This window comes from Pristiophorus japonicus, chromosome 22 (assembly GCF_044704955.1).
Source record: "Pristiophorus japonicus isolate sPriJap1 chromosome 22, sPriJap1.hap1, whole genome shotgun sequence".
Lineage (NCBI taxonomy): Eukaryota > Metazoa > Chordata > Chondrichthyes > Pristiophoridae > Pristiophorus > Pristiophorus japonicus.
This window is the reverse complement of record NC_091998.1, coordinates 64,627,256-64,650,445: the sequence shown is the minus strand read 5'-3', so window position 1 is coordinate 64,650,445 and position 23,190 is coordinate 64,627,256. Positions and strand designations below refer to the sequence as shown.

The 23,190-nt window shown below is 49.8% G+C and overlaps 1 protein-coding gene across 1 annotated transcript in view; it reads right to left on the bottom strand.

The window, feature by feature from the left end:
• LOC139235114 (inositol polyphosphate-5-phosphatase A-like) overlaps positions 1-23,190 on the bottom strand; it is a 93,793-nt gene that overhangs the window by 21,171 nt on the left and 49,432 nt on the right. The window contains exons 5-8 of the mRNA XM_070866295.1: positions 11,140-11,203; positions 8,987-9,090; positions 6,880-6,932; positions 3,236-3,352 (exon numbers count right to left, since the gene is read on the bottom strand). Of these exons, the coding sequence (XP_070722396.1) occupies positions 3,236-3,352; positions 6,880-6,932; positions 8,987-9,090; positions 11,140-11,203 (338 nt within the window). The remainder of the gene's footprint in view (positions 1-3,235; positions 3,353-6,879; positions 6,933-8,986; positions 9,091-11,139; positions 11,204-23,190) is intronic.

Genomic DNA, 23,190 nt, shown 5'->3' with positions numbered 1-23,190 from the left:
TTTTTGCCTTTATTTCAGATTTCCAGCCAATGACGTACCTTTGAAGTGTCGTCACAGTTGTAATGTGGGAAACGCGGCAGCCAATTTGCGCACAGAATTTCCTTTTATGGCTGTTCTCCACCTGTGAGCCAGGGCAGTAAATGTACTCGGGCTATTCCACTGTGGAGGGAACCACGCCGGAGCCCGACTCTGGCCTTACCCAATGACCACACACTTGCATGGTCCCAGCAGGAGTGACTGGACACCAATCAGGAACGGGAAGCCTACTGAGGCACCAGAGGAACAGAAACAATTTTCATGTTGGTAGATTAATTGTAGAACCATAGAACAGTACGGCACAGAAGGAGGCCATTCGGCCCATCGAGTCTGCACCGGCTCTCTCGAACAGCAATCCCGTTAGTCCCACTCCCCCGCTCTCTCCTCATATCCCTGCAACTTTTCTCCTTCAAGTATTTATCCAATTCCATTTTGAAGGCTACGATTGAATCTGTAGCCACCGCCCTATCGGGCAGTGCATTCTAAAAGATGGTTCGCTCTTTTTAAAAAAAAATGATCAAAAAATCCCAAGCAGTGAGTTCGGGGACATCCGCTAACTAACCACCATTACGGAGTCGGATCCCGCTCGGGTTCGCTCTGCGTGCTGTCGCTGGTCGATTCCCCTCACACGGACACGGACGCTGGACCATCACTCACTGCCAATGATCCGCCATCTTACTGACAATACACACAACGCACGCATCTTCCACCCTTCAAGGTTTAGTCCGGGACCTGGGGTTTTGGGTCCATCACTGAAACACCTGTGAAGCAAGTCATCCTCGACTCGAGGGACTGCCTGTGATGCTGATATGATGGAGGCAGTGCATTCCAATTCCTAAGCACTCATTGCGTAAAAAATGTTTTTCCTCATGTTGCCTTAAATCTGGGCCCTCTGGTTATCGACCCTTCAGCCATTGGAAACAGCCTCTCTTCATTTACTCTACCTAAACCCGTCATGATTTTAAACACCTCCACTCAGCCTTCTCTGCTCCAGGGAGAACAACCCCGGCTTCTCCAGTCTCTCCACGGAACTCATCCCTGGAACCATTCTCGTAAATATTTTCTGCACCCTCTACAAAGCCTTCATGTCCTTCCTAAAGTGCGGTGCCCAGAATTGGACAATATTCCAGCTAGTGTTTAAATGTATTTAATTGAAACTGGAAATTGGAGATGAAAGGGGCATTATGCGCAGTAAGCACAAGTTACGAGGGTTTGGGAGTCACCCTGATCTTGTACAGGTCCCTGTTTATCTCTTGAATCTCAGCACCAGTTTGGTTTTGCAAACTGAATCATCAGTACACAGGGTAGTGATACCAGGAGTGAATTAAAATCAAATCGAGGAACTGGCAAACCTCACCCATTGATGCTAATGCTAAACACCCCATCAGTTATTACTCACCTCTTGGAGGAACAGTGTGACTGTCCATTTAACCCCAGCACAATACAGTCTGTGGCTACTTTCCCAATGGGCCAGAGAAACACCGGGGACAGGGAACACTGGACAGAGCAAAGGTCCACCAGGTTGATTCCGGAGATGAGGAAAGGTTGAGCAGGTTGGGCCGATACTCATTGGAGTTTCGAAGAATGAGAGGTGATCTTATTGAAACGTATAAGATTCTGAGGGGGCTGGACAGGGTAGATGCAAAGAGGATGTTTCCCCTCGTGGGCGAATCTAGAACTAGGGGGCATAGTCTCAGAATAAGGGGTCACCCACTAAGACGAAGATGAGGAGGAATTTCTTTTCTCAGAGGGTCGTGAATCTGTGGAATTCTCTGCCCCAGAGAGCTGTGGAAGCTGGGACATTGAATGTATTTAAGGCGGGGATAGACAGATTTTTGAACGATAAAGGAATAAAGGGTTTATGGGGAACGGGCGGGGAAGTGAAGCTGAGGCCAAGATCAGATCAGCCATGATCTTATTGAATGACGGAACAGACTCAAGGGGCCGAATGGCCGACTCCTGCTCCTATTTCTTTTGTTCTTAAGGGAGATGCTGGAGATAGCGAGCCATTGGGAAACAGAGGGGAAGGTTCTGGGAGTGATGGTCAGTGGGACACACAGAGAGGAGATACCAAGGGAGGGGTCTGTGCGACTCAAAGAGGACAGATGCTGGAGAAAGATGTCAGTGTAATGTAGAGAGGTGAGACAACTCCCAGGCTTCTCTGCCGTTGAATAACCTTTGACACTCACTGTCAAAGGCCACTGTTGATTGGGTGAGGTACTGGACACAGACCATCATCTGCAGATCCACTCCCAGAGAGAGGTCATGTCATTGGGACAGGAGAGGACAAGAGAAAAATTGGTGAGTAAATTTAAAACAAAATTAGAGTAAAGCTCCCTCTACACTGTCCCATCAAACATTCCCAGGGAAGGTACAAGGGGTTAGATACAGAGTAAAGCTCCCTCTACACTGTCCCATCAAACACTCCCAGGGCAGGTACAGGGGGTTAGATACAGAGTAAAGCTCCCTCTACACTGTCCCATCAAACACTCCCAGGGCAGGTACAGCACGGGGTTAGATACAGAGTAAAGCTCCCTCTACACTGTCCCATCAAACACTCCCAGGGCAGGTACAGGGGGTTAGATACAGAGTGAAGCTCCCTCTACACTGTCCCCATCAAACACTCCCAGGGCAGGTACAGCACGGGGTTAGATACAGAGTAAAGCTCCCTCTACACTGTCCCATCAAACACTCCCAGGGCAGGTACAGCACGGGGTTAGATACAGAGTAAAGCTCCCTCTACACTGTCCCATCAAACACTCCCAGGGCAGGTACAGCACGGGGTTAGATATAGAGTAAAGCTCCCTCTACACTGTCCCATCAAACACTCCCAGGGCAGGTATAGCACGGGGTTAGATACAGAGTAAAGCTCCCTCTACACTGTCCCATCAAACACTCCCAGGGCAGGTACAGGGGGTTAGATACAGAATAAAGCTCCCTCTACACTGTCCCATCAAACACACTCAGGGCAGGTACAGCACGGGGTTAGATACATTGATACAATAATGCACCAATCGTGGGAGAGCAGAACCGCTTCCCACACCTCGTGACCTTTTCCATTCCTCATGCTAAGTTTTTGGCTGTCAGGAATTGATAGGGAAAAGCCTTGGTTCAAACCAGACCAGCCCACCCTGGTCTGTACTGGTCCAATCATCTCACAGCCAGCGTCCATCTCTCTCTTCCGTGTGGCATCACCTACCTGCTGAGCACGTGGCCCAGTGCCTTCCGCCTGTTTCCCGGGAAGATGGAAGGACTTTTCCAGGCAATGAGGTTGGAGGCATCGTGGAAAAGATGGATGTTCACCAGATCGAAGATCCTGCCACAGGGGAGAAAAATATGTGCATGTGTGAAGAGATTGTGCTAATGGGAAAAGTGGGAAAATTAGTAACAGGCCCTCATTCCCATCCCTGCTGTGACCAGCTCCCAATCCTGCTCACACTGCAACACCCCATGACTTGCCAATTCTCCCACCTTCTGCTGACAAGGCTAATTTTTTTAAAGAAAGAGGTGTCTTTGCACCAACTGCGTGACCGAGACGATCTCAGGATGTCACAAAGCCCTTTACAGCAAATGAAGTACCTTTGAAGTGCAGTCACTGTTGTAATGCGGGAAAAGCGCCCAATTTGCGCACAGCAAGCTCCCACAAACAGCAACGTGATAAAGACCAGATAATGTTTTTTTTTAAGCAATGTTGGTTGAAGGATAAATAGTGGTCAGAAAAACGCGGGAAACCCCTCTGCTCTTCTTCGAACAGTGCCGCGGAATCTTTTACATCCACCTGGGAGGGCAGACGGGGCCTCGGTTTAACAATATAAGAAATAGGAGCAGGAGTAGGCCACCTGGCCCCTCGAGCCTGCTCCGCTATTTAATAAGATCATGGCTGATCCAATCACGGACTCAGCTCCACTTCCCCACCCGCTCCTCTTAACCCCTTATTCCCTTATCACTCAAAAATCTATCTCCACCTTAAATATATTCAATGACCCAGCCTCCACAGCTCTCTGGGGCAGAGAATTGCAACCTTCTGAGAGAAGAAATTCCTCCTCATCTGAGTTTTAAATGGGTGGTCCCTTATTCTGAGACTATGCCCCCTAGTTTTAGTTTCCCCTATGAGTGGAAATATCCTCTCTGCATCCACCTTGTCGAGCCCCCTCATTATCTTATATGTTTCGATAAGATAACCTCTCATTCTTCTAAATTCCAATGAGTATAGGCCCAACCTACTCAACCTTTCCTCATAAGTCAACCCCCTCATCTCCGGAATCAACCTAGTGAACCTTCTTTGAACAGCCTCCCATGCAAGTATATCCCTCCTTAAATACGGAGACCAAAACTGTACGCAGTACTCCAGGTGTGGCCTCACCAATACCCTGTATAGTTGTAGCAGGACTTCTCTGCTTTTATACTCTATCCCCCTTGCAATAAAGGCCAACATTCCATTTGCCTTCCTGATCACTTGCTGTACCTGCATACTCACTTATTGTGTTTCATGCACAAGAACCCCCAGGTCCCTCTGTACTGCAGCACTTTGCAATTTTTCTCCATTTAAATTATAATTTGCTTTTCTATTTTTTCTGCCAAAGTGGATAACCTCACATTTTCCCACATTATACTCCATCTGCCAAATTTTTGCCCACTCACTTAGCCTGTCTATATCCCTTTGCAGATTTTTTGTGTTCTCCTCACAACTTGCTTTCCCATCCATCTTTGTAGCATCGGCAAACTTGGCTACATTACACTCGGTCCCTTCATCCAAGTCATTAATATAGATTGTAAATAGTTGGGGACCCAGCACTGATCCCTGCGGCACCTGACTAGTCACTGTTTGCTAACTGGAAAAAGACCCATTTATCCCAACTCTCTGTTTTCTGTTAGTTAGCCAATCCTCTATCCATGCGAATATATTACCCCCAACCCCGTGAACTTTTATCTTGTGCAGTAACCTTTTATGTGGCACCTTATCGAATGCCATCTGGAAATCCAAATACACTACACCCAGTGGAAAGCAAGTGACAAAGTTCCACCCTGACAGCCGACAGCTATTTAACCTCAACCTTCACCTCAACTGGGACTAGGAACAGGAACCAGAGTGGGAGGCGTGCTTTACCCTCGTGGTTATATCAGAGTGGAATAGAATGGGATGTGGCTGGACTGAGGGTGGATTTCCCAACGACAGCGGGGTCATGGAGAGGGGTCGCAGAGTGGAGCCGTCTTTCCAGAGAGCAAAAGAGACATTGTTAACGATGCCCCAGGATGGACATTTGTGGCAAAGTGGCACTGGGGGATGGGGGATGGGGGATGCGGGATGTGGGGGGGGGAGGGGGGGGGCGAGAGGGTGAGTAGAATGGGTGTTCGTCTTCATCAATTACCTCCAACTCCTGTTAATGTGGTATAACTCTATCAATTCCCCACCCGGTTCCTGTTACAAAGGTTCACTGTTGCAATGTATTTCCTTCATGGGTTTTTTGCTTAAGAATTCACAGCAACACATTGCTATTAAGAACTAGTTGGTTTATTAGCAAAGGTTTAACAATCACACTACACATTACCAGTTCATTCACCAGGCTCACAACCACCTGCCTCATCGTGGATCCTCCGAACCCAACTGGCCGGGGTTTTATTGAGTCTTGTGAACATCACATGACTGGCTAAGCCACTCCCAACTCAAGAGCTCTACAACTATTTTAAGCTGAAACATTAATACAAGTGTCCTCTTATTAAAGGGGCACTAAAACCGACACTTTAAACAAATTAAACTTTGGACGTTAAAATAAATCAAGTTTAAAATTTGGTTGCCGGGGTGATGATGCACTCCAGTCCCTCCGGTGCCCACCTCTTGCGGAAGGCCGCGAGCGTACCGGTGGACACCGCGTGCTCCATCTCCAGGGACACCCTGGCTCGGATGTAACCGCAGGAGAGAGGCAGGCAGTCGGGCTGAACGACCCCCTCGACCGCCTGCTGCCTGGACCGGCTGATGGCCCCCTTGGCAGTGCCCAGGAGCAGTCCTACGAGGAGGCCCTCGGACCTACCCGCTCCCCTCCGCACAGGGTGCCCAAAGATCAGGAGTGTGGGACTGAAGTGCAACCAGAAATTGAGGAGCAGCCCCTTTAAATAATGAAACAGGGGCTGCAACCTCGCACACTCCATAAAAACACGGAACACGGACTCTTCCACACCGCAGGAATTGCAGGCGGCCTGGGAGCCTGGGAGCCCGTGAACCGGCTTAAAAATTTATTGCACGGGACTGCTCCGTGCACCACCCTCCCAGCCAAGTCCCCAATAAATAGTGGGAGGACTTGCGCGTAGAGTGCCCTCCATCAGGGACCCCCGCCTTCTCCGGACGGCAAGATGGTACGCCATGGCGTGTCCGGACGGCAGACGAGGATGGCAAGGTAGAGAGTGTGCAGGAGCAGCCCGTACAGGAAACCCCTCTGCGCGGAACTGAAAGGCACGGAGGGGATTTCCCCGAGGCGGCTCAAGTTGTGAGGCGCCGGCTCCCGAGGGAGGCTCCGGGGTTTGGCGCAGACAACAGTCTACAAACCCGTGAGCATTCACACAGCTGCAGACATTGCATCCATCCACCTCCAGTTCCTGTTCTCTGATTGGGAGGCAGCTGGTTGTGTCACTGTTAGGGCTGGACCAATGGCCTGTGAAAGAGGGAATGTGTGGTGCCACCTGAACACGGCAAGACTTCTGCCGCTCTTCTGTAAACACGCTCAGCCGGCAGGTCATTTGCTTTTGGAACAGGGCCCAGGAAAGGTCGAGCTCTCGGGCTAACACTCCCCAAATACCTACAATAAACAAACAGGAAAGGATAAATGAAAGATAAAGACTGCGACATACCGATCCTGGATTCTCCATCGGGTCCGAATGTAGCCTTTCCGGGACCATTTAAACTAGGAGAGAAACAATAGTTCATACATTAAGGTGTGAAGTTTTATTAAACTGATATTATAGTAAAACAAAACACACATTTTGTCAAGAATTTTGACACTGAAAAAAATCTTGACAACATAAGGAGCGATTTATATAAACGGGTCATTTTCGGGTTGGCAGGCTGTTACTAGCAGAGTACTGCAAATCCCCTGGGAGGACAAACGCACCAACGTTAGCGTCCTCATCCAGGTTAACACCCCCAGCGTTGAAGCACTGACCACACTCGACCAGCTCCGTTGGGCAGGGCCACATTGTCTGCATGCCAGACACGAGACTCCAAAAGCAAGCGCTCTACTCGGAACTCCTTAACGGCAAACGAGCCAAAGGCGGGCAGCGGAAACGTTACAAGGACACCCTCAAAGCCTCCCTGATAAAGTGCAGCATCCCCACTGACACCTGGGAGTCCCTGGCCCAAGACCGCCCTAAGTGGAGGAAGTGCATCCGGGAGGGCGCTGAGCACCTCGAGTCTCGTCGCCGAGAGCATGCAGAAACCAAGCGCAGGCAGCGGAAAGAGCGTGCGGCAAACCTGTCCCACCCTCCCTTACCCTCAACGACTATCTGTCCCACCTGTGACAGAGTCTGTGGCTCTCGTATTGGACTGTTCAGCCACCAAAGAACTCACTTCAGGAGTGGAAGCAAGTCTTCCTCGATTCCGAGGGACTGCATATGATGATGATGATGATGATGATGACTGCAGGGATCAGTGCTGGGGCCTCAGCTATTTACAATCTATATTAATGACTTGGATGAAAGAACCAAGTGTATCCAGATTTGCTAACGATACAAAGCTTGGTGGGAAAGTAAGCTGTGAGGAGGACACAGAGTCTGCAAGGGTCATTTACAGTGTGTGGGAAAGGTGGTGGCAGATGGAGTATAATGTGGGAAATATGAGGTTATTCACTTTGGTAGAAAGAATAGAAAAATAATATTGTTTTAAATAGTAACTGTTAAATGTTGGTGTTCAGAGGGATTTGAGTGTCCTTGTACATGAAACACAGAACGTTAACATGCAGGTACAGCAAGCAATTAGGAAGGTACATGGTATGTTGGCCTTTATTGCAAGGGGGTTGGAGTACAAGAATAAGGAAGTCTTTCTACAAGACTTGGATGAGACCGCACCTGGAGCACTGTGCACAGTTTGGGTCTCTGTACATAAGGAAGGATATACTTGCCTTAGAGGGGGATCAATGAAAGTTGATCCCTGGGATGAGAGGGTTGACCTTTGAGGAGAGATTGAATAGATTGGGCCTATATTCTCTGGAGTTTAGAAGAATGAGAGGTGATCTCATTGAAACATATAAGGATTCTGAGGGGGCTTGACAGGGTAGATGCAGGGAGGATGTTTCCCCCCAGGCTGGGGAGTCTAGAACCAGGGGGTCACAGTCTCAGGATAAGGGGTTGGACATTTAGGACTGAGATGAGGAGGAATTTCTTCACTCAGAGGGTGGTGAATCTTTGGAATTCTCTGCCCCAGAGAACTGCGGAGGCTGGGTCGTTGAGTATATTCAAGGTTGGGAAGATCGATAGATTTTTGGACTCTAGGAGAATCGAGGGAAATGGAGATCGACGAGAAAGTGGAGTTGAGGTCGAAGATCAGCCATGATCTTACTGAATGGCGGAGCAGGCTCGAGGGGCCGAATGGCCTACTCCTGCTCTTATTTCCCAAGTGTGTATATTTCAGGAACGACTCAAAGCCGGTAAACACCCACAAAGGTTTATCATTATTTAAATGCATCGTCTGGTGTGGTACGGAGTGTGCTCACCAGGAGGTCCCAGCTTCAATCTCACTCTGTTGGTTTCAGGCTGGGGTGTTGGGCCCTGGCCCAGGGAGGGGAGACAAATCCACCCAGGGTTTCCAACCTTGACCTAGGGGACTCCTGCCGTATAGTGCGCGTAAACAAGGTGCCTCACTACACTCCAAGGCTATGCTTTGTACGTGTAGCCCTGAGACACCATACAAGGACATTGTCGCTCCCAGAGATACGATACAGGCCTCTCCTGCTTTGAGACCTACCTCAGGCCAGAAATCCTGTGGAAACCTCTCTTTCTCAATCATGCTGTTGCTTTCCAGATGTTTTGTATGGATTTCCTTCCCAAACACCTCCTTGTACTTTTGAACTAGATGGAAGCAAAAGGAAGACAAGTTAGGCTCCTTGCACATGGCGGGTGGGCAATGCATCAGCCTAGCCTGGGGGCAGCATGAAGCTAAAGGTGCGTGGTACTGTTCGGTGGTACCAACGTTCAACGCGGTGTCCCAGGCGGCAATCCTCACGGGAGGGGCATCGCTTCAACCCATTATTGTTGGCCAAGTCCTGGGAGCAGCAGAGAAATCAGAGAAATCTACAGCACAGAAGGAGGCCATTCGGCCCATCGTGTCTGTGCCGGCCGACCAAGAGCTACCCAGCCTAATCCCACTTTCCAGCTCTCGGTCCGTAGCCCTGTAGGTTACGGTACTTCAGGTGCACATCCAAGTACTTTTTAAATGTGGTGAGGGTTTCTGCCTCTACCACCCTTTCAGGCCGTGAGTTCCAGACCCCCACCACCCTCTGGGTGAAGATATTTCCCCTCAAATCCCCTCTAAACCTCCTACCAATTACTTTAAATCTATGTCCCCTGGTTGTTGACCCTTCTGCTAAGGGAAATAGGTCCATCCTATCCAAGCCCCTCATAATTTTATACACCTCAATTAAGTCTCCTCTCAGCCTCCTCTATTCCAAAGAAAACAGACCCAGCCTATCCAATCTTTCCTCATAACTAAAATTCTCCAGTCCAGGCAACAACCTCGTAAATCACCTCTGTACCCTCTCGAGTGCAATCACATCCTTCCTGTAGGGAGAGAGGTTTCTTCTTCTCTGCTTTGAATAGCCACACAGTTTTTCCTGTCAGTTTTTCCACTCAGTGTCAGCTGTGGCTCAGTGGGCAGCACTCTCGCCTCCGAGTCAGAAGGTTGTGGGTTTAAGCCCCACTCCAGGGACTTGAGCACAAAAATCTAGGCTGACTCTCCAATGCAGTGCTGAGGGAGTGCCGCACTGTCGGAGGTGCCGTCTTTCGGATGAGACGTTAAACCGAGGCCCCATCTGCCCTCTCAGGTGGATGTAAAAGATCCCATGGCATTATTTCAAAGAAGAGCAGGGGAGTTATCCCCGGTGTCCTGGGGCCAATATTTATCCCTCAATCAGCATAACAAAAACAGATTATCTGGTCTTTATCACATTGCTGTGTGTGGGAGCTTGCTGTGCGCAAATTGGCTGCCGCGTTTCCCACATTACAACAGTGACTACACTCCAAAATAAAAAGTACTTCATTGGCTGTAAAGTGCTTTGAGACGTTCGGTGGTCATGAAAGGCGCTATTATAAATGCAAGTCTTTCTTTTTCCTTAATGTTTGAAACTGTTGATCCCTCTTTCCGCGATGTCCAGTTCCTATAGGCCCGGCCTGTGCATCACCCATCCAATAGGGAGGGCAGCTCTTCCTTCTCGGACAGATGTGCTTTGTGACTGGTCACTGGATTATTCCCCAGACCCAACAGCACAGCGAGGTCACACAGCTTCACAAAATACTTCCAATTGTGTCTCTGGGAGAAGGTCCACAGCCCAGACACCAGCAAGGGTGAGGATGGGGGAGGGGGGGGTGAGGATGGGAGAGGGGAGGGAGTGAGGATGGGGGAGGGGGGGGAGTGAGGATGGGGGAGGGGGGGGAGTGAGGATGGGGGAGGGGGGGGGAGGATGGGGATGGGGGGGGGGGAGGAGGATGGGGGAGGGGAGGACACAAAATAAATCAGCAAGCAGTGATCAGACAGCCAAGCTTACATTCCTTCACCTCTATCTCTTTTTATTCTCTCCCTCTTTCTTTCTCTCTTTAAAACGAGTGTGTAGGACGAGGGATTGGGAGCTTAGAGACAAGAGAAGAAAGTTCAGAGGAGATCTGACCAGAGTAGTATTAACAAAATCAGAGTTAGGAAAAAGAGAGAGAAAAAAAGAGACGAGACGAGAGGAGAGACAAAAAAAAAGAGAGAAAGAGAGATAGAAAGAGAGAGATGAAGAGAGAGAGAGAGGGGGAGGGGAAAAGAGAGAGAGGGAGAAAGAGAGAGAGAGAAAGGGAGAGAGAGAAAAAGAGAGAGGTAGATTGAAGGCCAGAAGTATGTGTATGTAAAACTGTAAAAATTACCTTTAAAATCGAACTGGTGGATGGTGTGCACGGACTGGTGTAGGAAGTACATACTGCCCAGGGCCTGGGGAAGAGGAACAAGAGCTGATTTAGACATTGCGAGGACAATGACACGTGTACAGTAACCAGCTCTGTAGGTAAGGGACAATACTTTCAGGGCGAGGCAACGCCCAGCCAGAGGATCTTCAGTGTGAAGTCATTACCCAATGGCTTTCTAAAGGAAAACAACCTTTCCCATTGAATAAATGCCCCGCGGTTTTTTTTCTGTAGATTAACGACAGTTGGGGTTATTTGGCCTCATCCGCCTCTCTGTGTACAGACATTCCGGTGAACCGGAGCAACTCACCTCACTTTACCGGGGGGGGGGGGCAGAGGGACGTGAACTGGGGAACGTTCTGGAGCCAGCTAACCCCGGGGAACCCGCCACAGGCTAACCGTCGGCTAACCGTCGGCAGCTCCCTGGGGCACAGGTGGCCCCTTGCCTGGAGCAGACGGGCCGAAGGGCCTCCTTCTGTGTCGGAAATTTCTCCGATTCCCCTCCGGCTCTCGGCGCGGAGTGAAGGTGGCCCGGGAATGGAGGCTTTCCTGTGAAGGCTGTGGGGAAGATTCCTGCCCTCGACGCGAAACCAGGAGCTCGACGCGAAGGGGGGGAAATCATGGTTGGCCGATCACTCCGAGATACGGCCCCCTTACTTGCCTTTATTAGCCAAGGCACAGAATGCAAGAGCAGGGGGGTTATGCTTGAACTGTATAAAACACTAGTTAGGCCACAGCTGGAGCACCGCGTGCAGGTCTGGTCACCGAATTTCAGGAAAGATGTGATTGCACTGGAGAGGATACAGAGGAGGTTTATGAGGATGTTGCCGGGACTGGAGAATTTTAGCTATGAGGAAAGATTGGATAGGCTGGGGTTGTTTTCTTTGGAGCAGAGGAGGCTGAGGGGAGACCTTATTGAGGTGTATAAAATTACGGGGGGCCTGGATAGAGAGATAGGACGGACCTATTTCCCTCAGCAGAGAGGTCAACAACCAGGGGGCATAGATTTAAGTAATTGGTTTAGAAGGAATTTGAGGGGAAATATATTTATCATCATAGGCAGCCCCTCGGAATCGAGGAAGACTTGCTTCCACTCTTAACATGAGTCCTTAGGTGGCTGAACAGTCCAATACAAGAGCCACAGTCCATCACAGGTGGGACAGATAATCATTGAGGGAAGGGGAGGGTGGGACAGGTTTGCCGCACGCTCCTTCCGCTGCCTGCGCTTGGTTTCTGCATGCTCTCGGCGATGAGACTCGAGGTGCTCAGCGCCCTCCCGGATGCACTTACTCCACTTAGGACGGTCTTTGGCCAGGGACTCCCAGGTGTCGGTGGGGATGTTGCACTTTATCAGGGAGGCTTTGAGGGTGGTCCCTGTAACGTTTCCTCTGCCCACATTTGGCTCGTTTGCCGTGAAGGAATTCAGAGTACAGCGCTTGCTTTGGGAGTCTCGTGTCTGGCATGCGGACTATGTGGCCCGCCCAGCGGAGCTGATCAAGTGTGGTCAGTGCTTCGATGCTGGGGATGTTGGCCTGGTCGATGACGCTGATGTTGGTGCGTTTGTCCTCCCCACGGGATTTGAAGGGAAAAGTTTTCATCCAGAGGGTGGGGCCTGGAACTCACTGCCTGAAAAGGTGGTCGAGGCAGAAATGTGGAGCCGAGCCCATGACCAGATCAGCCACGATCTTATTAAATGGTGGAGCAGGCTTGAGGGGCCAAATGGTTGTGTCACTCAGTCACCTCTCTGCTTTCCCCGACTACGCGCACAGTCCTTAGGCTACGGAGTCACACGCACTCTGGAACATTCTCCAGACAGCAGGGTTGTGGATTGCCCAGCTAAAAATGGTCAAGGGATGTCTCCTTTGTCTGCAGCCTGCTTGGCTCCGTTGAAGACCCCGAAGGTCTGGGCCGAGTATGTTGGCCTCACCCAATGAACATATTACAATTGGCCTCAGTACCCTTGCTGCAGTGGGAGGGTGGGGAAATTAGTCACACGTCTCCTTTTCTGATCACATTTTTAAAAATTAGTTGATGGGATGTGGGCGTCACTGGAAAGGCCAGCGTTTATTGCCCCTCCCCAATTGCCCTTGAGGTGAGCCACTTGCTTGACAACTGAGTGTCTCGCTGGGCCATTTCAGAGGGCATTTAAGAGTCAACAACATTGCTGTGGGTCTGGAGTCACATATAGGCCCAGACTGGGTAAGGGTGGCAGATTTCCTTCCCTAAAGGGACATTAGTGAACCAGTTGGGTTTTATGACAATCCGGTAGTTTCATGATCACCATTACTGATACTAGTTTTTTTATTCCAGATTTATTTAATTAACTGAATTTATATTCCCCAGCTGCCGTGGTGGGATTTGAACTCCTGTCTCGGGATCATTGGTCCAGGCCTCGGGATTACTAAATCCAGTGACGTTACCACGATGTCCAATTATGAAAAGCGCAAGTGCGTGAGCAGGGTCGAGCTCGATTGGGACGTACCTCCTGCCTCACTTGGTCGAATAGCTCGATGGCAGAATGGCCTCTTCGGGAGGGTACAAAGGAGCGATTGCCCCCCCCGTCGTGGAGCAGCCCAGCGAGGAGGCAGCACCTTCAGGGCGAGGGGAGGGAGCTGGTGGGGGGTGAGGGGAGGGGTTGGGGGAAGCACATAATTAAATGGAGAAAACGTCCCGGGTCTTAATCGTCCCATTAATTCCCCTCGTGCTGCTCATCTCTCAGCGGCCTGCACTGCATTCTTCCCTTGTCTTGTAAAGTGCCTTGTCGACAGCCCGACAAATCTCATTGAAGAAAAAAATCTTTCACTGAATCGCACGCAATCAATACCCAGAGAAAATTAATAACGATTGCAAAGTGATTAGGCGGGCAAGTGCCTCGCTCCCTCGGCCTCTCCGACGCTGACACGTACCAAAGAGAAATGACCGAAATCAGACAGAGTGCGGTCTAGAAGCTCAGACTTTTAAAATCAGGTTCCACTGCCCCTCGGCAATGAATGGCCGGCCAGTTCTCCGGCAGGACCCTGATCCCCAGCGATTCCCCCCCTCCCTGGGACCTGCCACCTCCCACAGGGTCCCGGGTCGCAGGGCGGGCGGCTGGTTTTGTCCCCTCTCGCGGGAGAGCGAGGCCCTGGGGTTTTAGCGGGGGGGGGGGGGGTTCTGCTACCGCGAGAAATGATGGGGTCAGCATTGTTCCCCAGCTCCATCTCCTGCTGGGCAGAGAAAGAACAAAATACAAACCAAAACTACTGGGCAGAGTGGGCCTGTACTCTCTCGAGATCAGAAGAATGAGGGGTAATCTCATTGAAACACGCAAGATTCTGAGGGGGATTGACAGGGTAGATGCAGGGAGGATGTTTCCCCCGGGCTGGGGAGTCTAGAACCAGGGGTCACAGTCTCAGGATAAGGGCTCGGCCATTTAGGACTGAGATGAGGAGGAATTTCTTCACTCAGAGGGGGGTGAATCTTTGGAATTCTCTGCCCCAGAGGGCTGTGGAGGCTCAGTTGTTGAGTATATTCAAGGCTGAGATCGATAGAGTTTTGGACACTCGGGGAATCACATGATATGGAGATCGGGCGGGAAAGTGGAGTTGAGGTCGAAGACCAGCCGAGGGGCCTAGTTCTTATGTTCTTACTTAAAAGGAGACAGAAAGAAACCGGGAAAGGGGGGGCGGCTGAGAGAGATGAAGAATATATTAATGCCCATTATCCACCCTGCACTCACCACCGTTAGCCGCAAAGGGAACCTCACATACGTAACTCACAACGCAAGCTCTCAGAGCTGGGCCTTGCCCGATGCTCCAGAATGTCTCTACCGTATCCCACGGCCAACTATGCTCGCGCTCAGCTCCATGCTCTGGGCGGAGCTATTTATCTCCGTCACTTCCAGAGTTGCCAGCACCAAGCGGAGATTTGTTGGGGACGGGCACAATGGAGCTAGCAGGTGGACAGCCACCAATCGCAATCGTTAACTCGGTTTCTCTCGCCACACACCGCTTGTCCGGCTGAAAATGTCCAGCATTTTAGGCTTGTGTGTGTCGCTAAGGCGGGTGAATGGGAGTTGAGGTGCAGATCAGCCATGATCTAATTGAACAATGGGACAGGCCCGAGGGGCTGAATGGCCTCCTCCTGTTCCAAGCTACATATCTAAAGTGAGAGAAAGCAAAACAAACAAATATACCGGCACAGGATCGCGGCAGAGACTGGAGCTTGCCATTACGTGTGCGAGTGCGTGTGTGAATAGAATTTAAAAAAAATTGTTCCTGGGATGTGGGCGTCGCTGGCAAGGCCGGCATTTATTGCCCATCCCTAATTGCCCCTTGAGAAGGTGGTGGTGAGCCGCCTTCTTGAACCGCTGCAGTCCGTGTGGTGAAGGTGCTCCCACAGTGCTGTTAGGGAGGGAGTTCCAGGATTGTGACCCAGCGACGATGAAGGAACGGCCGATATATTTCCAAGTCAGGATGGTGTGTGACTGGGAGGGGAACGTGGAGGTGGTGGTGTTCCCATGCACCTGCTGCCCTTGTCCTTCTAGGCGGCTGAGGTCGCGGGTTTGGGAGGTGCTGCCGAAGAAGCCTTGGCGAGTTGCTGCAGTGCATCTTGTAGATGGTACACACTGCAGCCACGGTGCGCCGGTGGTGGAGGGAGTGAGTGTTGAAGGTGGGGGATGGGGAGCCAATCAAGCGGCTGCTTTGTCCTGGATGGTGTCGAGCTTCTTGAGTGTTGTTGGAGCTACACTCATCCAGGCAAGTGGAGAGTATTCCATCACACTCCTGACTTGTGCCTTGTAGATGGTGGAAAGGCTTTGGGGAGTCAGGAGGTGAGACACTCACCACAGAATACCCAGCCTCTGACCTGCTTTTGTAGCCACAGTATTTATGTGTCTGGTCCAGTTAAGTTTCTGGTTAATGGTCACAAGATGACTTCAATATTTTACTGTTGAATATTGGGCTATAGCAAACCGCAGTAAATCAAACCCACCAGGAGGTCCCCTCTATCACAATGTCCTTGCAGGGGCAGTAGATGACTGACTGAGGGCTTCAGGTTCCAACTTAGGCCGTGTCATAGAGTTGTAGAAATTTACAGCACCGAAGGAGGCCATTTCGCCCCATCGTGTCTATGCCGGAAGACAAAGCCGGATTCAGCTTGATCCCACTTTCCAGCTCATGGTCCGTAGCCCTGTAGGTTACAGTACTTAAAGTGCACATCCAAGTACTTTTTAAATGTGATGAGGGTTTCTGCCTCTGCCACCCTTTCAAGCCGTGAGTTCCAGACTCCGGGCCCATGTCCTAACTTGCCTCAAATCTCATTCACTCATCACCCTGTGCGTGCTGACCTGCATTGGCTCCCTGTCTGACAATACAACACATTAAAAAGTCTAATCTTTATATTCAGATCTCTTTATGGCCTCCTCCCTCCCTATCTCTGTAACCCCCTCCAGCCCTACACCCCTCCCTATCTCTGTAACCCCCTCCAGCCCTACACCCCTCCCTATCTCTGTAACCCCCTCCAGCCCCTACACCCCTCCCTATCTCTGTAACCCCCTCCAGCCCCTACACCCCTCCCTATCTCTGTAACCCCCTCCAGCCCCTACACCCCTCCCTATCTCTGTAACCCCCTCCAGCCCCTACACCCCTCCCTATCTCTGTAACCCCCTCCAGCCCCTACACCCCTCCCTATCTCTGTAACCCCCTCCAGCCCTACACCCCTCCCCATCTCTGTAACCTGCTCCAGCCCTACACCCCTCCCTATCTCTGTAACCTCCTCCAACCTCTACACCCCTCCCTATCTCTGTCACCTGCTCCATATGCCTCCGAGATCTCTGCGTTCCTCCAATTCTGGCCTCTGACACATACCTGATTTTCATCGCCCCCACCATTGGCAGACGTGCCTTCAGCTGCCTGGGCCTGAACCTTTCCAACTCTCTCTCTGCTCCTTTAAGACGCTCCTTAAAACCTAGCACCTTGGTGATCTGCCCCAATATTTCCTGATGTGGCTTCGGGTCTTGATTACTGTGAAGGGCCCTTGGGACATTTGAGGAGGTTAACGGCGCTATATAAGTGCAAGTTGTTGCCGATTTCATTAAAGGTGAGCAGGCAGGGAAAGAATGGGTGGTGTGTGGAGTTACACTGAGCTGCCCTGACGGACCCCAAGCTGACACAGTGTGCGTGCTGATGTTGCATCGAGCCCAGGATTGCGGCCTCACTGGGCGCGTCCGATGTGCACACGTCCCCGAAGAGGCCTCGCAAAGGCCGGCTCTCGGCGCACGATGTGCATGCGCAGAGACTCGCCTTTTGAGATCGGTCAGATCGCACGCGTCCCTGGGAGAAGGACAGTCGCGGGGCGGAGATTTGGGCCGTTTGCTTCACTCCTACCAAGCAAATGTCCTTCAAACTCTTACACCCGGTAAAAGCAGGCACACAGCTTACTGTCACCAGCATCAGAGTTTTAAAACACAGAAAAATTAAATGCTATTACTTATTTTTATATTAAAAACCCTGTCTATGAAGGTAAGTTTATAAACACTATTAAAATATATTTTTTAAAATTCAAATAAATAAATTTTTCTCAAACATTTAATTTCATGCAATTTCGATTAATTTTTTTTTTTAAAGTGGTGTTTTTTTCCATTTGTGTGTGTGTTTTATTTGATTTTAAGGGGTGTTCTCATTGATGGTAATAGGAGCTGGGAGCTCGGAGCTCCCATGACTATGAATGAGAATACTCCATTGTGATTGGTGGTCCAGGGATACCCATACGCTCCTAGAAGACATGTTCCCATACGCTGGACTGGGCAACCAGGCCTCGGAGCACAATCCTATGTTCCTCCGGGACCACCAGCTATTTTCGTTTAAAAAAATGCAAGTTGGAGGAGTTTGCCCGCAGGAAGCCTCCACCGCAATTTCCCCCCAATAAGATAGGCCCTGGATCCGATTGTCACCACGTCTAGGGTCACACAGGAGGAATAGTCTGGCGCATGTGGACACGAGCCCTTCACCAATTAGCCGGGACACTGGGTGCTTCCAGACTGTTAGAATCCTAGAACGGTTACAGCACAGGAGGCGGCCATTCGGCCCGTTGAGCCCGTGCCGGCTCTCTGCAAGAGCACCTCAGCCAGTCCCACTCCCCCGCCCTTTCCCCGTAGCTCTGCAAATTTTCTTGCTTCAGGTACTTATCCAACTCCCTTTTTAAAGCCACGATTGAGTCTGCCTCCACCACCCTCTCAGGCAGCGCATTCCAGATCCTAACCACTCGCTGCGTAAAAACGTTTTTCCTCATGTCGCCTTTGGTTCTTCTGCCAATCGCCTTAAATCTGTGTCCTCAGGTTCTCGACCCTTACACCAATGGGAACAGTTTCTCTTTCTCTACTCTGTTTAACCCCCTCATGATTTTGAACACCTCGATCAAATCTCCTCTCGACCTTCTCTGCTCTGAGCAGAGCGAGGGACAGGACAGCAGAGCCAAGCCAGTCATCGCCTGACTGTAAGGATTCATGAATTGGAAAAGTCTCTCCAGACTGGTGTTAGAATTGAAGATTCATTTCCCAGTACAACAGCTAAAGCAAGTTGAACAGCATGAACATCAATAACTGATAACGGGCCGCTCCAGACATCTGAGGGCCAAGATCGGCCTGTCTGGCTCCAGCCTTGGGAGGGTAAATGTGAAGAGGAGGGTTTTACCCAAGAGTGGAGACAAAGAATCTGACACGTCATGGGTTAAATGGTCCCATCCATATCCTAGACAAGGCCCACCCCTAAAAATAGAATAAGAGAAAGATCTCGAGGCTGTTTCAGGGCAGACGGTGAAGATAAGAACTGTTCGTGCCACCAGCCGTATGTCCCATCGGGACTAGCACCAACTTCTTGTCATGGTCGTATGTCTATCCTGATTGTGTTGTGTTTGACTAGATTTGAACTACCGCTCTTCCCGGAATAAAATGACCTATAATTCAGAAGATTTTTTGGGTGTGTATGTGTGTGACCTGTGATCCTAATCTTACACAAGGGCCACAGAGGAGTCACTGGGCCGGAGAGCGTATCTTGGCTGATATTTTCACCTCACTTAACCAGTGAGTTGTGACCAATTGTAACACCGCCGCCCACGGTCCAGGCGACAGTGACGAGCTCAGGCCACACGGACGGTTCACCGAGGAGGCGCACCGAATCCTGACCTGTACGGCTCAGTGCTACACCGGGCAGGACATTCCCAGCCCCAGAGCTAGGGAAATGCCCAGGGGCCGATTAACCGCGGGGCGGATGGGGCTGCAGCCCCGGGCCCACCAAATAAATGTAGGAAAGAAAATATATGGCCTTCCAAATAGGCTGAATAGAATAGATAATAAGAAAGGAAAAACCAAGACCGAGGAAAATAGATTCACTTGTTTATCATCATCATCGGCAGTCCCTCGGAATCGAGGAAGACTTGCTTCCACTCTTAGCATGAGTCCTTAGGTGGCTGAACAGTCCAATACGAGAACCACAGTCCCTGTCACAGGTGGGACAGTGTGTCGTTGAGGGAAGGGGTGGTTGGGACTGGTTTGCCGCACGCTCCTTCCGCTGCCTGCGCTTGGTTTCTGCATGCTCTCGGCGATGAGACTCGAGGTGCTCAGCGCCCTCCTGGATGCACTTCCGCCACTTAGGGCAGTCTTTGGCCAGGGAGTCCCAGGTGTTGGTGTTTATGCCGATATACACTAATGTACCTATATAAGATTATGAGGGGGCTTGACAAGGTGGATGCAGAGAGGATGTTTCCACTGATAGGGGAGACTAGAACTAGGGGGCATGATCTTAGATTAAGGGGCCGCCCATTTAAAACTGAGATGAGGGGGAATTTCTTCTCTGAGGGTTGTAAATCTGTGGAATTCGCTGCCCCAGAGAGCTGTGAAAGCTGGGACATTGAATATATTTACGACTGAGATAGACAGTTTCTTAACCGATAAGGGGAGCGGGCAGGAAGTGGAGCTGAGTCCATGATCGGATCAGCCATGATCGTATTAAATGGCGGAGCAGGCTCAAGGGGCCGAATGGCCTACTCCTGCTCCTATTTCTTATGTACCGATATACAGAAGTCCCTATATACACTAATGTACCGATATACAGAAGTTCCTATATACACTAATGTACCGATATACAGAATCCCTATATACACTGATGTAACGATATCCAGAATCCCTATATACAATGATGTACCGATATACAGAAGTCCCTATATACACTGATGTACCGATATACAGACAGAGTTCGAGCAGCGCGAGTCCGGGAGCAGCATGAGTGAGGCCTATAAAGGCGTGTTTGTACAGCTCCAGCCGGGAGAAAAAGCAAATAGAAGTAGAAAGGAATGAAAAGGTGACGTCACAGCCAAAGGGGTAAGTGATTGGTGAGTAGCTTTTCTTTTTCTTTTTTATATCAGTAAGTAACCTGGTAACATTGTTGTCGCCAAATTAAGTGTATCTAAGGTTAAGACGTGGCAGGAGAGCTCGGTCACGTGATATGCTCCTCCTGTACCATGTGGGAACTCAGGGACACTTCCGGTGTCCCTGACGACTACGTGTGCGGGAAGTGCATCCGCCTCCAGCTCCTGACAGACCGCTTGGAGCTGAGGGTGGATTCACTCTGGAGCATCCAAGATGCTGAGAATGACGTGCGTAGCACGTGTAGCGATTTGGTCGTACCGCAGGTGAAGGGTCCACAGCCAGCTAGGGAATGGAAGACCAGCAGGAAGAGCAGTGCAAGGAAGGTAGTGCAGGGGTCTCCTGTGGTCATTCCCCTGCAAAACAGATACACCATTTTGAGTACTGTTGAGGGGGATGACTCATCAGGGGAGGGCAGCAGCAGCCAAGTTCATGGCATCGTGACTGGCTCTGTTGCACAGGAGGGCAGGAAAAAGAGTGGGAGAGCGATAGTGATAGGGGATTCAATTGTAAAGGGAATAGATAGGCGTTTCTGCGGCCGCAACCGAGACTCCAGGATAGTATGTTGCCTCCCTGGTGCAAGGGTCAAGGATGTCTCTGAGCGGGTGCAGGACATTCTGAAAAGGGAGGGAGAACAGCCAGTTGTCGTGGTGCACATTGGTACCAACGACATAGGTTAAAAAAAAAGGGATGAGCTCCTACGAGACGAATTTAAGGAGCTAAATTAAAAAGTAGGACCTCAAAAGTAGTAATCTCGGGATTGCTACCAGTGCCACGTGCTAGTCAGAGTAGGAATCGCAGGATAGCGCAGATGAATATGTGGCTTGAGCAGTGGTGCAGCAGGGAGGGATTCAAATTCCTGGGGCATTGGAACCGGTTCTGGGGGAGGTGGGACCAGTACAAACCGGACGGTCTGCACCTGGGCAGGACCGGAACCAATGTCCGAGGGAGAGTGTTTGCTAGTGCTGTTGGGGAGGAGTTAAACTAATATGGCAGGGGGATGGGAACCAATGCAGGGAGACAGAGGGAAACAAAATGAAGACAGAAGCAAAAGTCAGAAAGGAGATGAGTAAAAGTGGAGGGCAGAGAAACCCAAGGCAAAAAACAAAAAGGGCCAATGTACAGCAAAATTCTAAAGGGTCAAAGTGTAATAAAAAGGCAAGCCTGAAAGCTCGGTGCCTCAATGAGGAGTATTCGGAACCCAGGAGAGGGCTCTGAGCTAGTTACAGCGGGTGAGCGCAGATGAACAGAACCCCAAGAAAGAATGCAAAAGGCAGGAGGCAACAGAGCAGAGTAGCACTGGGGTAAGTGTAAACCACAAGTTGATAGGAAGGGACAATATGTATGAATATAAAGGGGGCTGCAGGAGGGGTCAAAACTAAAAATCATGGTTTAAAAACTAGTATTAAAACACTTTACCTAAATGCACGCAGCATTCGAAATAAAGTAAATGAGTTGACGGCACAAATCATTACAAATGGGTATGATTTGGTGGCCATTACAGAAACGTGGTTGCAGGGTGGCCAAGACTGGGAATTAAACATACAGGGGTATCTGACAATTCGGAAGGATAGACAAGAAGGGAAAGGAGGTGGGGTAGCTCTGTTAATAAAGGATGATATCAGGGCAGTTGTGAGAGACGATATTGGCTCTAATGAACAAAATGTTGAATCATTGTGGGTGGAGATTAGAGATAGTAAGGGGAAAAAGTCACTGGTGGGCGTAGTTTATAGGCCCCCAAATAACAACTTCACGGTGGGGCGGGCAATAATCAAGGGAATAATGGAGGCATGTGAAAAAGGAATGGCAGTAATCATGGGGGATTTTAACCTACATATCGATTGGTCAAATCAAATCGCACGGGGTAGCCTGGAGGAGGAATTCATAGAATGCATACGGGATTGTTTCTTAGAACAGTATGTTACAGAACCTACAAGGGAGCAAGCTATCTCAGATCTGGTCCTGTGTAATGAGACAGGAATAATAAACGATCTCCTAAGTAAAAGATCCTCTCGGAATGAGTGATCACAGTATGGTTGAATTTGTAATACAGATTGAGGGTGAGGAAGTAGTGTCTCAAATGAGCGTACTATGCTTAAACAAAGGGGACTACAGTGGGATGAGGGAAGAGTTAGCTAAAGTAAACTATGAACACAGATTAAACGGTGGCACAATTGAGGAACAGTGGAGGACTTTTAAGGAGCTCTTTCATAGTGCTCAACAAAAATATATTCCAGTGAAAAAGAAGGGCGGTAAGAGAAGGGATAACCAGCCGTGGATAACCAAGGAAATAAAGGAGAGTATCAAATTAAAAACCAATGCATATAAGGTGGCCAAGGTTAGTGGGAAACTAGAAAATTGGGAAAATTTTAAACGAAAGCAAAGAATGACAAAGAAAGCAATAAAGAAAGGAAAGATAGATTTCGAAAGTAAACTTGCGCAAAACATAAAAACAGATAGTAAAAGCTTTTACCGATATATAAAACGGAAGAGAGTGACTAAAGTAAATGTTGGTCCCTTAGAAGATGAGAAGGGGGATTTAATAATGGGAAATGTGGAAATGGCTGAGACCTTAAACAATTATTTTGCTTCGGTCTTCACAGTGGAAGACACAA